The 15,292-nt window shown below is 42.0% G+C and overlaps 1 protein-coding gene across 24 annotated transcripts in view; it reads left to right on the plus strand.

Annotated features, from left to right (window-relative positions):
• Nucleotides 1–27: 27 nt before the first annotated feature.
• The window catches only part of LOC135495751 (calcium/calmodulin-dependent protein kinase type II delta chain-like), a 91,117-nt gene continuing 75,852 nt past the window's right edge, over nt 28–15,292 (plus strand). For all 24 annotated transcript variants that reach the window (XM_064784684.1, XM_064784828.1, XM_064784658.1 and 21 more), the window contains exons 1-2: nt 28–101; nt 4,011–4,105. In XM_064784684.1, the coding sequence (XP_064640754.1) occupies nt 34–101; nt 4,011–4,105 (163 nt within the window). In that variant the 5' untranslated portion in view covers nt 28–33. The remainder of the gene's footprint in view (nt 102–4,010; nt 4,106–15,292) is intronic.

The following is a 15,292-nucleotide window of genomic DNA, read 5'->3' on the forward strand; positions in this document are numbered from 1 at the left end:
ATTTATCAATTAAGCATTCATTTTCATTTCAAAATGGCCGCCCCTCAAACAACTACCCAGAAATTTCACGATCTTTACGAGCTAAAAGAGGAATTAGGAAAGTAAGTATGGATAAACAAAGCACAGGAAAATGAAGCAGGACATGTTGTGCTTGTAAATTGAAAGTTTTAAGGGGATAGCCTCTACAGTTTTGGAGATATGGATAATTTTCTGTGTCCTCCCGAACAGCCAGGCAGCCTCGTCGGCATAAATTTTCGTGTAATGGATTTTATAGTCCTCCCGAGAAATTGACAAAATGAAGAGGCAGACCGGGTGCAGACCTGTATTTTATGATTTTAGGAGTAACTCGCCTCAGATAAGGCCGCATCATTTTGTGATAAGACAATCAAAAGTGAACATCCCAGGCACAGATGCCATGGACCATGGAGGATGACTTCTCCTGATTGTGCCGATTATCAACCGTGGTGACCGTCCTTCACAATCACTGTCACATTGATCTGTTCATCGGAGCTAAAGATGATGATATGCATTGTATGTCTACTATGTATCTGCTGGAGACTGGCTTCTGTTATGTCAGACAGACTGACAAGGCAGCTTTATTGTTCCGTCTTCATTCAGGTGATGTGGTTGTGACATAGTCCTCCTGGTGGTGTGGCCAGTTGAAAAAAAACATAGTAAAGAGGAAGATGCACTATTTGCTCCTGTTCTGGCTTTTCCTTTTGTGTCTAAATGAAAGTTTTGGAAGTTCATCCGCCCTCTCATTCATGCGTTTCAGTCACAAAGTACAATCATGTTAGAGTGAAAACTTGACTGTCCTGGCTCAGACCAACCTGGTCTGGTAAATAGAGCCAAGAGAAAAAAGTATTTGGTCCCTCCAGCTCTGGATCAAGCCAGTCAGGTCCACTGATGGACAACTTGAGATAAAAGGAGAAAAGAACAAAGGTTCTTTACAGCATTTTACGCTTATTTACTAATTATCACCTGATCTGTGTCTTTTACTGAGGAACTGTGGAATTAAGGTTTATGAATGATTTCCCAGCAGCTTTGTATCAAACGACAAATGACCAAAGTGCTGCTTCTGCTAGTGCAAATGCTGACTTGTCATACTGGTGAAGTAATACTGATGGTATCTTGATGTTGAGGGGGCAGGCCGGTTTGTACACGTGGCTGTGAAGATGTACACAAAGTGTAACTTGAAAGGCTGTCTGTCTGATAACCCAAGTTGTACATCCCATCTTATACACTACAATGAGGAGCAAGCTGTTCTGTTTTCTAGTGTAGGCCTATAATGAGCCAAGGTGGGCTACCTGATATCAGGGTACCTGTTGGCTACTGCCTGTCATGCATCATGCTCTAGATAAGTTGGAATTTAATATTGGAATATTAGTCTTACTTCTTCTGTACTGCTATCAAATTTGGATTGTTGATGGTTAACCTGCTGAATAGAGTGCCATGCCATCCCCTGCATCCGTGTTGGACGGTTGATAATGGTACAGGAGATGTTTTTAGCGCTGTGGGAAACAAAATCAATGGCAATGCTACCAAGAATCAACTGTCTGGTGTAGAACATGCATAGCATAAACTATTTTGCCTCATATGACAGGCTTACTTAAATCACAATTTCCACTTAAGTGGAAAAAGAGTACAGATAACAGAAGACATGTTGGCCAACTCAAACGTTTACCACCTGTCTTTTCTGCCTGAAAATGAGTCTTGTTAGTAGCATCCTATTCTGTTTTAAAATGAATATCATATCATTGGCGCTGGGACAGTTTTTGGAATTCAACGAACCATGTCTAGATAATGAAATAGTTCATGATCATTGAATGGGCTTGTCTGAGCCTTTCAGTGCCAATTGAAAGACTTCTTCAAGGGTTTGTGTGGTTGTTTACAATAAGTCATCACTCCTCCTAGCTGTCAGATTGAACTGTGTTGAAGTTCTGACTATCAAGTCAGACTCATAATTGTCTCTGACCATAATGTTAGAATTGTCCTTTGTTATGAATGAAATCAATGGTTTTCTCCATAACACTTCAGTGTTATTGAATAATACAGTGGTTCTAAAGTTGATGTGAAACGCAGTTAAACATCTGCAGCTGCCTGCTCATTCAAGTTGTACGATGTGTTCTGAATGATATGTCATGTGACAAGTGTTGATGAGCATGAGAATGTGAAAGTGATTTCAGCTTCAATCCATCTTCACAACTGGAATACTTTTACACTGTATTCTGCTCGTCAGAGTTTTGTAAATTGTATGACATTGGATCAGTATGACTGGTGTGTTGCTCACGAATTATCCATTTCTGTGTCTCCCTTGGGTGTCATTGAGTGGCTGAATTAAACTCACATTCGATAATCGCTTCAAAACAGCTGGGTACACTATGTTCAATGAGGCCTGCATCAACCATCAATATTGGTGTGTTAGCTGCATTGAGCTTTCTGCGCTCATTGATGTAGCCAGTTCCCAGAATGGGAGGCTGCATGAGGCCTGAAACATCCTGAATTGGCTGAAAAACAAGCAGTGGCACTTATTTCCCACCAGACACAAATATGAAATCATTACAGATTCGTTATGTGTGTGGGATAATTTAGTACAAGTATTGCTACACACAAGCACTGATGATGTCAGCCTCCACAAAATATATAATAAAATTAATTGCTCTGCTTTTTTTTAACTGAGGAGAGTGAGTTGGTGTATTGCATGCTATTGCTACTGCATGTGTGTCCTGCTATTGATTTGAAACTGTACCGAAAGTGCAACTGGGAATTGTTCGTGTGGGGACTGTGTGAAGATCGTCCTTGAATGATTGTGAAATATTGAATAGGTTGTGCTCTGAATGATTCATGCATGAGAGGGCGACGGGACGAGGCCGGTCGACTCCACTGCATCCAGAGTGTAACTCACACCCCTCTTACCCTGTTTGCAGTCGTTGCATCTATCTAAATTCCCAGGAACGGCATGAGTACTTGTACAAGTTTTTTGAAAACAAGTTGTTGAACTTGTTCTGTACATCCTCATTCTTGCTGCAACCATTAGAGATCACGGTTTGAACTCTGCATGCTTCTTCCATCAACAGAGCTGGTGATGACAAAAAGAAACCAGCATGGTTTGCCTAGCTGGCGTTGCATGTTAACTTAGTCATGTTCTCCTGCTATGGAAGCGTTCAAGCTTGGGGTCTCAGACAGGTAGTACTGCTACATACCTGTGAATAGCCAACATCTTGGCTGCAATCCTAGGCAAGAATTCTTTGCATTAACTCTTCATCGTCAGGACATCGGGTTCACAAGTACAACAATCTTGTAAATAAAAACAAGGCCTTGAAATAACTGCTCCAGATGCTGAGCATGATTCGGTATTGATGGGGAATTTATAACTTTGTACGAAGTGATCTACCGCTCCTTCCTATTGAGGGATGCAGTTGCAAAATGAACAGCAAATTTCTGCCTTGAGATCCAGATGTCATCCTATCAAATTTAATTCATCAAAACCAAGTTTGCAATGCAACACTGATCTTTGCTATAAATGCAATAGGGAGCACGAACTGAAGCAAGTGACACTGACATGTGTGAGGAGTCAGTGCTTTAGTTGTGGTTGAGACGACGCATATACTGGGTACATTTATATGATGAGTAGAAAGGGCCAAGTATCTTAGCCTTGTGGTACTCCTGCTCTATTTTGGCATCGGCCGATGCAAGGCAAGAAGTAGGAACATTTTGAAGTGTGTGGGTGGCTTATATGAAACTAGGACATGCTGAATGTTTGATTCAATTGCCCTTCCTCAAATCATGTTACTTTCGAATGTATGACTAACAGTTTAAAAGTCAATATTTATCATGAAGGAAAATGGTTGACATTTCATTGTGCGATGGTTTGATCTAATTTTCACCACTTCACATCCCTTTATCATGAAGGAAAATGGTTGACATTTCATTGTGCGATGGTTTGATCTAATTTTCACCACTTCACATCCCTGATAATGATAGTCATATTCTGTCCTTGTGTTTTTCAGGGGAGCATTCTCTATTGTGAAGAGATGTATCAAAATCGCAAATGGACAGGAGTATGCCGCCAAAATAATTAACACAAGAAAACTCTCTGCGAGAGGTAAGCACTTGCTCCATCAATTCATTTTTCAGGATCGTTTGTCATCAGTCATTTCAGTGAGGTGAGGCTTGTGTTGTTATTTTCATTGAGGATGTGCTGCTAAGTGTCCATGATGACTATCTTCAAATTTGTCAACAAAATCTCAGATTGTTTGCAACTAGGGTCCTCAGCTAAATAAATCGAATTATGACTTTTATGTTTGACCTATAAACTGCTCCAGGTTGTGCACTTAAAAAATGCCATACCTGTGCAATATTGATATAAACAACAGAGGCATCAGATAGATTGGAAGCTTTTTATTGTTCTTTGTATCAATATCTGGCATTATATTGATTAGAAATCCAGGTAGCAGTACATTTGAAAACCAGAGTCTCTAGTTTGGTCTAGTTTGTAGCCCTCCAGGGTATAGTGGATGTGAGGAACAATTGTTTTGTGTTATGATGACTGCATAGATAGACAAAGTTTTTACCTCAGTGTTATGTTCTTCTTTCATCATCAGCATTGTGCTTGTACTTTTGAACCAGTTTTAGGAACTTAAGTTGATAAACATGTAACCAAACAAGTTGATAAATTGTGCCTCTTTCATCTGATTCAACTCCCTGAAAATACCATCCAAGATAAAGCCTGCATCGGGGCGAGAATGGAAAATCCTAAAAAAAAGTCCGTGATGTGGGTGAATCATGCTCCTATCGTATATTGCATGTAATGCGGAGATTGCGTGTTGATCAGCTGGTATTGTTACTTGGTGCTAAATTGGCTACAATAATGAATAATGCTCAACAATTACATCATTGTCATGAAGTCATTTACATTCGAAATTACTCCATGATACCACCAGCTTTTATGGCCATATTGATGTTGACCGCACAGAATAAATCATTATTATCATGAAAATTGTGCAAACAAGCTTTTCAGTGTGCAATGAAAAGTGCTTTAGTTTTGACTTTATGGAGTTATTTTAGCAGCGCTAATGGCTTTTAATAATATGTTTTACCCATGGCCATGTCTTATGTTGTGACAATTAAACCTGATTTATTTATTCGCCGGGCAAACAAGCTTTTATTATTGCTGTGACATCCCGGAAACTCTAATCCAAGGCCGACACTCAAATGACCTAACGAATCAGAAAATGTGCCAATCATCATTTTCCTAATGAAGTAGTGGGGTGTAAGGAGTGCATTATACCCCTCTAAAATTAGTTTGAGAAAAGTTTGGGTGGGTTTAATGCTACCAGAAATTTATTCCCAACACCAGTAATGTCATTGGATTGAGCTTTGGATGCATCATCAAGCAATATTAATGGTTCCGTGATGTAACATACTTAACTTGGAAGTTGTATCACACATTCACTCCTCCTAATCGTAGCTCAAAATGCAATCGCAGCTCGTAAATAGCCGTGATTCCACGCGCTCTGATTGTGCAATGAAAATGGTGTCTACTCTCTATTATGATTGGTTGCGATCTGGCAGTGCTATGATGGTCGGCCGTGTCGCCATTGATCTGAGCCTCCCCGTGCAGTGGATGTGATCAGTGGAAGCTCACCCTTACAAAACAAGATGATCAAATCAAAAACATGATTGATTGTCTTCTAGTTAATCACGCATCATATCAGAGAAGAGCTCTCGATATTGGACTCTCCATAACTTTATTACTATTTGATCAATCATTATTCTATTGGAAGGGGGGGGTCAAGGCAAGGGAAAACCCTATTCAAAACGTGTAGCTCTTTACGAGGGGAGAATGATCTCTTGAATTCAGCCCAAACTGTTTTACCTAAGATCACTTGGGTGATACGTCCTAGAGCCAAGCACTCTAAACAAAATTTTCACATTGGCTGGATTGGCTTATTCCAATGGATTTGAATTCATATAAAAACCTTTGGCGTAAATATTTTAATGAACAGTTTCCTAAACTCTGCATTGAGTTTCCCTGTGCTACAGTGTCATCTGCTCAATAACATGCCACCCACTGCTTACATTTATAGTGAGCAAATGAATTGCTGAAACATCTCACCACACTACATGTACAGTGGAACCCCGGTAACATGACCACTCATGGCTCCGAGGTTAAATGGTCGCATTACCGGGGTGGTCACGTTAGTTAAGTTGAAAATCCGGGGACAAAATGCATGATTAGGTTTTCAAAAGACAGACAGCAATGAACTGAAAAACCAGTCCGTCTCAACCTGTCAAGCTCTGGGCCCAAAATGTAATTACTCTTGAGGTAAATAATAAGACCAGCCCTAGTTTGAGTGAATTAATTACCAGACATCGTCTTTTGTTTAGCCTCAAAAAACGAAATAGTTTGCTAAGTCGTAGGTGTATGTATAGTCTTGCCTGTTCTTTCTATTTGTTGAGTCGGAAGTGGTCATTTTTAACCCAGGTAGTGCAGAACTTCCTAGACTGCCAGCTTGAGGCAAATATTGCACTTGCAATCGCTGTTCTAAAGTACATTATGATTTATGATAGCGCTGATCTTTCCCACCTTAGGAAAAGGCTACTTGCTCATACTAATAGCCCACCCTTGGCAAACCATCAAAAGCATCTTTTGATCCATCTATTCTGGGAGCTCCATATAGCTCATTATGTAAAACTGCTGGTCTACCACATAGTAGGGTCAAGGTTTGAATCATGAAGACAATCAAACTCATGCGATTATTCAAATAGATTGCAGACAAATTCAAGGCATTTTTAAGTTTCTGCCTCTTGTCATTATAGTACAGTAGCCTATCTGGCATGTCTAGTGAGAGAGGTCGTTTGTGCGGGCACAGAACACCCCTCTGAAAAGGTGTGGTCCGAGTCTGCCTTGCAAGCATGCTATTTTATAACCTGCTGTGGATTGATTCCCACTTGTTGAATGTCCTTGTTGCTAGCCCATCTAAAGTGATCCCTCAGCCTCTAAGATAGCACCAGGATGGTCTTGTTCTCACCTCAACTGAACCTGCAGCTGCAGTGAGTTGGAATCAGAGAAGATACAACCCTACGCACAAAACCACTAAACGTATCACAACAAGAAATATCTGCATTTGAATAGGTGGAAGAATGCCTAGAAAGCCCTCCTCCAGAAGACATGTATATTTTATTAGCCTAAAGACTATTAATGTTACAGCGGAGCGGAATGTTACATATAAATTTGCCTCTAGGTGCTGTACATATGTATGTTCTTGGCATGCATATATCATCAGAAGCATCTAGAGACTGCGTTGAGAATAATGTCGATCATTTTTATCTGGCAGCATGTAATGGCTGTATGCATCCTAAAATAGAAAGCCAAGCTCATCTGGGATCGTGTTTTTGGCCTTGGGGAGTTCAAGAATAATAAAATAAACAGGTCAATATCTCAATCATGATTTGCTTTAATCATCTTCATGTATTTCACATTTCAGGGAGCATTTGATTTCTTCCCCATTGTGTTCATATCAGTATCAAAAGTGCCTTGAGACAATCTGGGGCTTAGTTTAAAAAATGCTGTTTAATATCAACGATTTTGGTACACCACACCCTTGATGGAGAATTTTTGCTTCGCATGATTTCTGCACAATTCATAACGAGTTATACGTCTTCCTGGAAATATCATGGTTAGTATGGTTTGCAAGAAGATCCTAATCGAAAATTAGTTCATGACATCCTAATTGAATGTTTGTTTGTAGGAGTAACTTCCCATTTATTAGAATGCATTGTCACAGACATGGCTGTGATGTTTATAGACAACTTGCTCTCTTGCTGCAGACCTTGACCAGTCACCCATCTAGAGTCAGATCATGTCAGAATCATCATATCTGCAGCTGATTTCGTTTGTTTAAGCCCCAATACCAGAAAATGTGGCAATCAGTGACCAGGGGTTATTTTTCATGCTTAATGACTTGCTCTTTCTAAACCATATCAGATGTTGTTTGTTTCAAGATCATAGTATTCATCAGGGGCTTCCCAGATTGATTGGTAACTCGAGTCCGCTGTGAGTAAAATGAGATTTATGTAATCTCGTTCTGAAAACAATGCTGTACAGGTCACTTTGATTGGTTTTCCTTAATTGATGTCAGGTTGCCATGGCAGAGACTGAGTGTGTGTCGTTGATTCAGCACCAATGCCTTCATTATATTCACATTCATCAGTTTCATTCTGATGGCTAGTCCATGATACTGAGTGACCATTATGACTCAACCGTGGTGCAGCATTCTCATGGTTGGTGTGCTGGTATTTCCTGGCCATCACACCAGTCATTGAGTATGTGACTTCTTGCCCATAGCGCTGATCAAGAGAAAAAGACCATATGCCATGACGAGTTGTGTGGGTGTGAATCAAAACTACCAACATTGATCAAGTAATTTAAATGTTGGCCGCTTTCCTTGTGTGTCGGCACCTTCAAACAACAAAGAGATTTAAAAATTGATGACGACTTCCTAGCTACTCTATGTCCCTGATTCCAAGCATTGTAAACAGTGAGCGCTTCCCTAGCTGCAGATGTAAACCAATCAGCAGACTTTCAGCCTAAAAGATGTCGACCAGTCATCAGATGTTTCCAGTGTTGAAGGTGTGGACCAGTCACAGATGTTTCCTGTGTAGAAGATGTATACCTCTCAGCAGACTTTTCCAGTGTAGAAGATGTAGACCAGCCAACAGACTTCTCCAGTGTAGAAGATGTAGACCAGTCAGCAGACCTTTCCAGCGTACAAGATGTAGACCAGTTAGCAGACTTCTCTAGTGTAGAAGATTTAGACCAGTCAGCAGACTTCTCTAGTGTAGAAGATGTAGACCAGTCAGCAGACTTCTCCAGTGTCGAAGATGTAGACCAGTCAGCAGACCTTTCCAGCATATAAGATGTGGACCAGCCAGCAGACTTCTCCAGTGTAGAAGATGTAGACCAGTCAGCAGACTTCTCCAGTGTAGAAGATGTAGACCAGTCAGCAGACCTTTCTAGCGTACAAGATGGGGACCAGTCAGCAGACTTCTCCAGTGTAGAAGTTGTAGACCAGTCAGCAGACCTTTCTAGCGTACAAGATGGGGACCAGCCAGCAGACTTCTCCAGTGTAGAAGTTGTAGACCATTCAGCAGACCTTTCCAGCGTACAAGATGTGGACCAGTCAGCAGACTTCTCCAGTGTAGAAGTTGTAGACCAGTCAGCAGACCTTTCCAGCATATAAGATATGGACCAGTCAGCAGACTTCTCCAGTGTAGAAGTTGTAGACCAGTCAGCAGACCTTTCCAGCGTACAAGATGGGGACCAGCCAGCAGACTTCTCCAGTGTAGAAGTTGTAGACCAGTCAGCACACCTTTCCAGCGTACAAGATATGGACCAGTCAGCAGACTTCTCCAGTGTAGAAGATGTAGACCAGTCAGCAGACCTTTCCAGCGAATAAGATGTGGACCAGTCAGCAGACTTCTCCAGTGTAGAAGATGTAGACCAGTCAGCAGACCTTTCCAGCGTACAAGATGTGGACCAGTCAGCAGACCTTTCCAGCGTACAAGATATGGACCAGTCAGCAGACTTCTCCAGTGTAGAAGTTTTAGACCAGTCAGCAGACCTTTCCAGCATACAAGATGGGGACCAGTCAGCAGACTTCTCCAGTGTAGAAGATGTAGACCAGTCAGCAGACCTTTCCAGCGTACAAGATATGGACCAGTCAGCAGACTTCTCCAGTGTAGAAGATGTAGACCAGTCAGCAGACCTTTCCAGCGTATAAGATGTGGACCAGTCAGCAGACTTCTCCAGTGTAGAAGTTTTAGACCAGTCAGCAGACCTTTCCAGCATACAAGATGGGGACCAGTCAGCAGACTTCTCCAGTGTAGAAGTTGTAGACCAGTCAGCAGACCTTTCCAGCGTACAAGATATGGACCAGTCAGCAGACTTCTCCAGTGTAGAAGATGTAGACCAGTCAGCAGACCTTTCCAGCGTATAAGATGTGGACCAGTCAGCAGACTTCTCCAGTGTAGAAGATGTAGACCAGTCAGCAGACCTTTCCAGCGTACAAGATGTGGACCAGTCAGCAGACCTTTCCAGCGTACAAGATATGGACCAGTCAGCAGACTTCTCCAGTGTAGAAGTTTTAGACCAGTCAGCAGACCTTTCCAGCGTACAAGATGGGGACCAGTCAGCAGACTTCTCTAGTGTAGAAGATGTAGACCAGTCAGCAGACTTTTCCAGCGTACAAGATATGGACCAGTCAGCAGACTTCTCTAGTGTAGAAGATGTAGACCAGTCAGCAGACCTTTTCAGCGTACAAGATATGGACCAGTCAGCAGACTTCTCCAGTGTAGAAGTTGTAGACCAGTCAGCAGACCTTTCCAGCTTACCAGATGTGGACCAGTCAGCAGACTTCTCCTGTGTAGAAGATGTAGACCAGTCAGCAGACCTTTCCAGCGTATAAGATGTGAACCAGTCAGCAGACTTCTCCAGTGTAGAAGATGTAGACCAGTCAGCAGACCTTTCCAGCTTACAAGATGTGGACCAGTCAGCAGACTTCTCCAGTGTAGAAGATGTAGACCAGTCAGCAGACCTTTCCAGCTTACAAGATGTGGACCAGTCAGCAGACTTCTCCAGTGTAGAAGATGTAGACCAGTCAGCAGACCTTTCCAGCTTACAAGATGTGGACCAGTCAGCAGACTTCTCCAGTGTAGAAGATGTAGACCAGTCAGCAGACTTCTCCAGTGTAGAAGATGTAGACCAGTCAGCAGACCTTTCCAGCTTACAAGATGTGGACCAGTCAGCAGACTTCTCCAGTGTAGAAGATGTAGACCAGTCAGCAGACTTCTCCAGTGTATAAGATGTTGACCAGTCAGCAGACTTCTCCAGCGTATAAGATGTGAACCAGTCAGCAGACTTCTCTAGTGTAGAAGTTGTAGACCAGTCAGCAGACCTTTCCAGCGTACAAGATGGGGACCAGTCAGCAGACTTCTCCAGTGTAGAAGATGTAGACCAGTCAGCAGACTTCTCCAGTGTATAAGATGTTGACCAGTCAGCAGACTTCTCCAGCGTATAAGATGTGAACCAGTCAGCAGACTTCTCTAGTGTAGAAGTTGTAGACCAGTCAGCAGACCTTTCCAGCGTACAAGATGGGGACCAGCCAGCAGACTTCTCTAGTGTAGAAGATGTAGACCAGTCAGCAGACTTCTCTAGTGTAGAAGATGTAGACCAGTCAGCAGACCTTTCCAGCGTATAAGATGTGGACCAGTCAGCAGACTTCTCTAGTGTAGAAGATGTAGACCAGTCAGCAGACTTCTCTAGTGTAGAAGATGTAGACCAGTCAGCAGACCTTTCCAGCGTACAAGATATGGACCAGTCAGCAGACTTCTCCAGTGTAGAAGATGTAGACCAGTCAGTAGACCTTTCTAGCGTACAAGATATGGACCAGTCAGCAGACTTCTCCAGTGTAGAAGTTGTAGACCATTCAGCAGACCTTTCCAGCGTACAAGATATGGACCAGTCAGCAGACTTCTCCAGTGTAGAAGTTTTAGACCAGTCAGCAGACTTTTCAAGCGTACAAGATGTGGACCAGTCAGGAAATTTTCCCAATGTTGAAGATTTAGACCAGTCAGCAGTCGTTTTCAGAATTGAAGATGTAGATCAACCATGGAATGTTGAAGTCAAGTCAGAAATTAATTTGTGATCAGATCTAGTCCATAATCCCCTTCCTGGTCACAATCAGATGACAATGCATTGACACATCAACTTATCATCAGCCAGCTCTTAAAAGATGCTAGGCATGTCATCAGGATTCCATTACACATGGTGATGGACACTTGAAGGAATGTTAGCACTAAGAGCATCAGCCTGGCTGCGTGGAAACATGGCCACTTTCTATGATTACGGGTGGGTCGCTGTTGTCCGAAGTGGTGCCTTTAGGAACCACAGGGCAACTGCTGCTAAGAGTTAACAACTGGCCAAAGCGATTTCCTTAACAGAAGCAAGACAACATTCCTGTGTCTTTGACAACCATTGGAACTGAGCATCACTTTGTAAAATTCCCTGATTGGTGAGAACGAGAAAGTGTCTCGGAGAAGTAGTGGCTGATGAGCCGTTTCATGGTTGGACAGGATACTTCTGTTCACAACCTATCCTCAACATCAGTGGATGTCCATTGTCGCCAGAATGAGGTTGCACATTGAAAACTTTAGAAAATCTATGGACTCCTACACTGGTCATAATCTAACCGCTGTTTCATTCAGACTTCATTGTGCAACAGCTGCAACATGGGCACAACCTGTTGGCTGATGATTGTTGCAGGTCTGATTTGGTCTCAGCACAGTAATTGGCATACATATTGGTTATACATGTACTTTAGACTTCATACTAGTATTATACTAGGCCTTCGGGCTTGATAAAGCTGTGCCTATTTGGTCATTTAGTTCAATACGTATGCGCCCGTCACCATTATCATAGACAGAATCATGTGGAGGTGCTGTTGGTGACACTGAGGCCACTTCCCAGCCTCCAGTATGTTCAGTGACTGGCGTGGTATTTGTGATCCCGCATCCAGCCTCCTGATTGTCACAGACAACACAGCTGAGGCCTATTATATATTCCTTTCTGGCTTGCACTCCCTCATTTCTGACATGGCTGTCTTGGTTTACCAGATGTCTTACCAAACATCTTGTGACAAGCTCAGAGTCTGTATCAGCCCTCACTTTGGATAGCAATGGTTAGCTTGGTGAACCTGATGTCTTGCGTTCGTTGTCACCAACTCAGTGTCTAGCCCTCAATCATGGTGATACCATCGTCTCCTTATGGTAATTTATACAAGGTGATGTGATAATGAGATTGATTTCCTTCCCTATATATTCCTTCGTGGCTAATAAACACATCCTGAACAATATATCTCAATCACGCACACACTGCATACGATGGCGACTTAATACCCGGCAGTCGTGCCGAGGGTAGGTTTTCCATGAGGAGATGGCTAAGTTGGCATTTGGCGATGCTGTTGGTGCCTTGCCATTTGTATTCTGGCAGGGATTTGGCGTAGATACAGGATAATTGGATTGGTTTAGATGTTGAAGTTGTGCCTCTCAAATATATGTTGGCTTTTGTTTTTGGTGGCCAGTACACTGACACTGTTTGGTGCTTGATGATGCCGTACATAACAAATAGGTCTGTAAAATTAGACCTGTACCATTTCAGTGTCGCAAGTGATCTTTTTGGTGATGTACTGGTGCTGATGTATTCTGAGTAAGCGTTATTTTTTGCTGTGTGAGTGAATGAGTATATAACTTACATTATTGATTCCTCCTCGTCATGTATTCTACAACAGCTGGAGAGATTGTTACTAAAAAAACCTCTTAACATTGAAAGTGAAGGATTTTCCCGCTGGTTGAATTCTTGTAAAAGACATGGTAGTTTTTGATTGATTACAAGGGGATTTTCAATTTATTGTCTACTGATGGGGACATGTTCACCGGATATGAATTGTCATAACTTATTTCTGCCTCTTCCATCCTTGCTGCCATCTGTGCTGATGACAAAACTGTAGACTGTAGAGTTGTTCTTTGTGGTTAACTAAAAAAGAGGTCTTGAGGCATCCCTCCAAACAGTACATGCTAGTAGCAGGTCATATGACACACCTTACTGATCTCTGTCCTTCATTCTGTCACTTCAATTCATGATAAATCTGGTCCTCCTGGTATGTAAACTTTAGGCCCTTGTACCAATCCTCTGTGGATCCAGTGTACAGGGCTTCCTCCTGGATCATCGCACACTGTAAAGGAGGCCACATTAGAACATGCTGCTCATAACAACATTACTATTCAGACTTGGAGCAAATTGAAATATTTATTTTCCCAAGCTCCAGTTGGTTGCCATGGCCACCATCTATAGGATGCATTGAAGCTGTGTCTCCGGTGTGTCATCGTTTACAATGCATTCTGCTTTCACCTTCTCCCCTCGTCGTGGCATTGGAGACGACGAACAAGACCAACTCATCTTCTCCCGAATTCATCAACAAAATCGATTGGGTGGATTTTGAGTCAAAAAGTTTGAGATTGTTGACACAAGTCCTTCCTATCACACTTTCAATTTGTAGGACAAACTACTTGTGTTAGAAAACTTACCAAATTCATCACCTAAGTTTTACCCAAATATGGTGTTGAAGTTGAAAGCTTAAAGGTTGTTGTGGCTTATAAGAAGAAACAGCAATTCAGCCACTTATGCCAAGCTTGACTTGCAAATTAATCTGTAAAGCTGCAACCTTGACGAATGTTTGCAACATCAGAAGATCATTTCTTGAAATATGTTTTTGACTTCTTCGGTGAAGATATGAACCAATCGCTCAGCTATGACAACACAGAAACTACTAAATGAACTGTGCTGTGTTGCTTGAAGGAGAATATGCTCGGCCTAATGGGTTTTGAAATTATTACTTATTGATGTTGGGATGTTTTGCTGATGATATGGTGAAGTGCACACAAATGTTATTACTTGTGTGTTTATCAATGGTTAATGCATGTATAATTTCAATTATTAGAGCAGCTTTTTGTCTCCTAGTCTTTATATATGTGATGTAGGAATGAAAGTTAGGAAGTCAGGACACTGGTGTTAGTGAAGAGAGAGATGTGGCACCAATGTGTCTGCTTGAAGCAAGGTGGTCATAGACTTTCCGGAGGTTGTTGAGGCTACATCTCACATCATCAGCCGCATTGTGGTGCATTTTTAAGGGGAATTCTCTCTGGCTATTAATACAGCATAGCAAATAAGTTTCTATAGTATCATAGTAGTGTGGATTTTCTACAGACTTTCTGGTGTGAAATATTCTCTCATAGTCATATCACCAACATGTTTATGTCTAGGTCCAAACTAGACTAACACATATATTCTTTATGCTAAGATAATATGTGGTCCAGACCAGCAATTGATTGCAATGATGATACAAACACCAATCATATGAAATGTCAATTAGACACAGACAATTAGATCAAGTCAGGAGAAGGGTGGTTTCCTTGAGAAGCTTCACGCTGGAATAAGTGATGTGATCTGTTTCCAGCATGAGTCTGAGAAGGGTGGTTTCCTTGAGAAGCATCACGCTGGAATAAGTGATGTGATATGTTTCCAGCATGAGTCTGAGAAGGGTGGTTTCCTTGAGAAGCATCACGCTGGAATAAGTGATGTGATATGTTTCCAGCATGAGTCTGAGAAGGGTGGTTTCCTTGAGAAGCATCACGCTGGAATAAGTGATGTGATATGTTTCCAGCATGAGACTGA

Source organism: Lineus longissimus, chromosome 1 (assembly GCF_910592395.1).
Source record: "Lineus longissimus chromosome 1, tnLinLong1.2, whole genome shotgun sequence".
In the NCBI taxonomy this organism is placed as follows: domain Eukaryota; kingdom Metazoa; phylum Nemertea; class Pilidiophora; order Heteronemertea; family Lineidae; genus Lineus; species Lineus longissimus.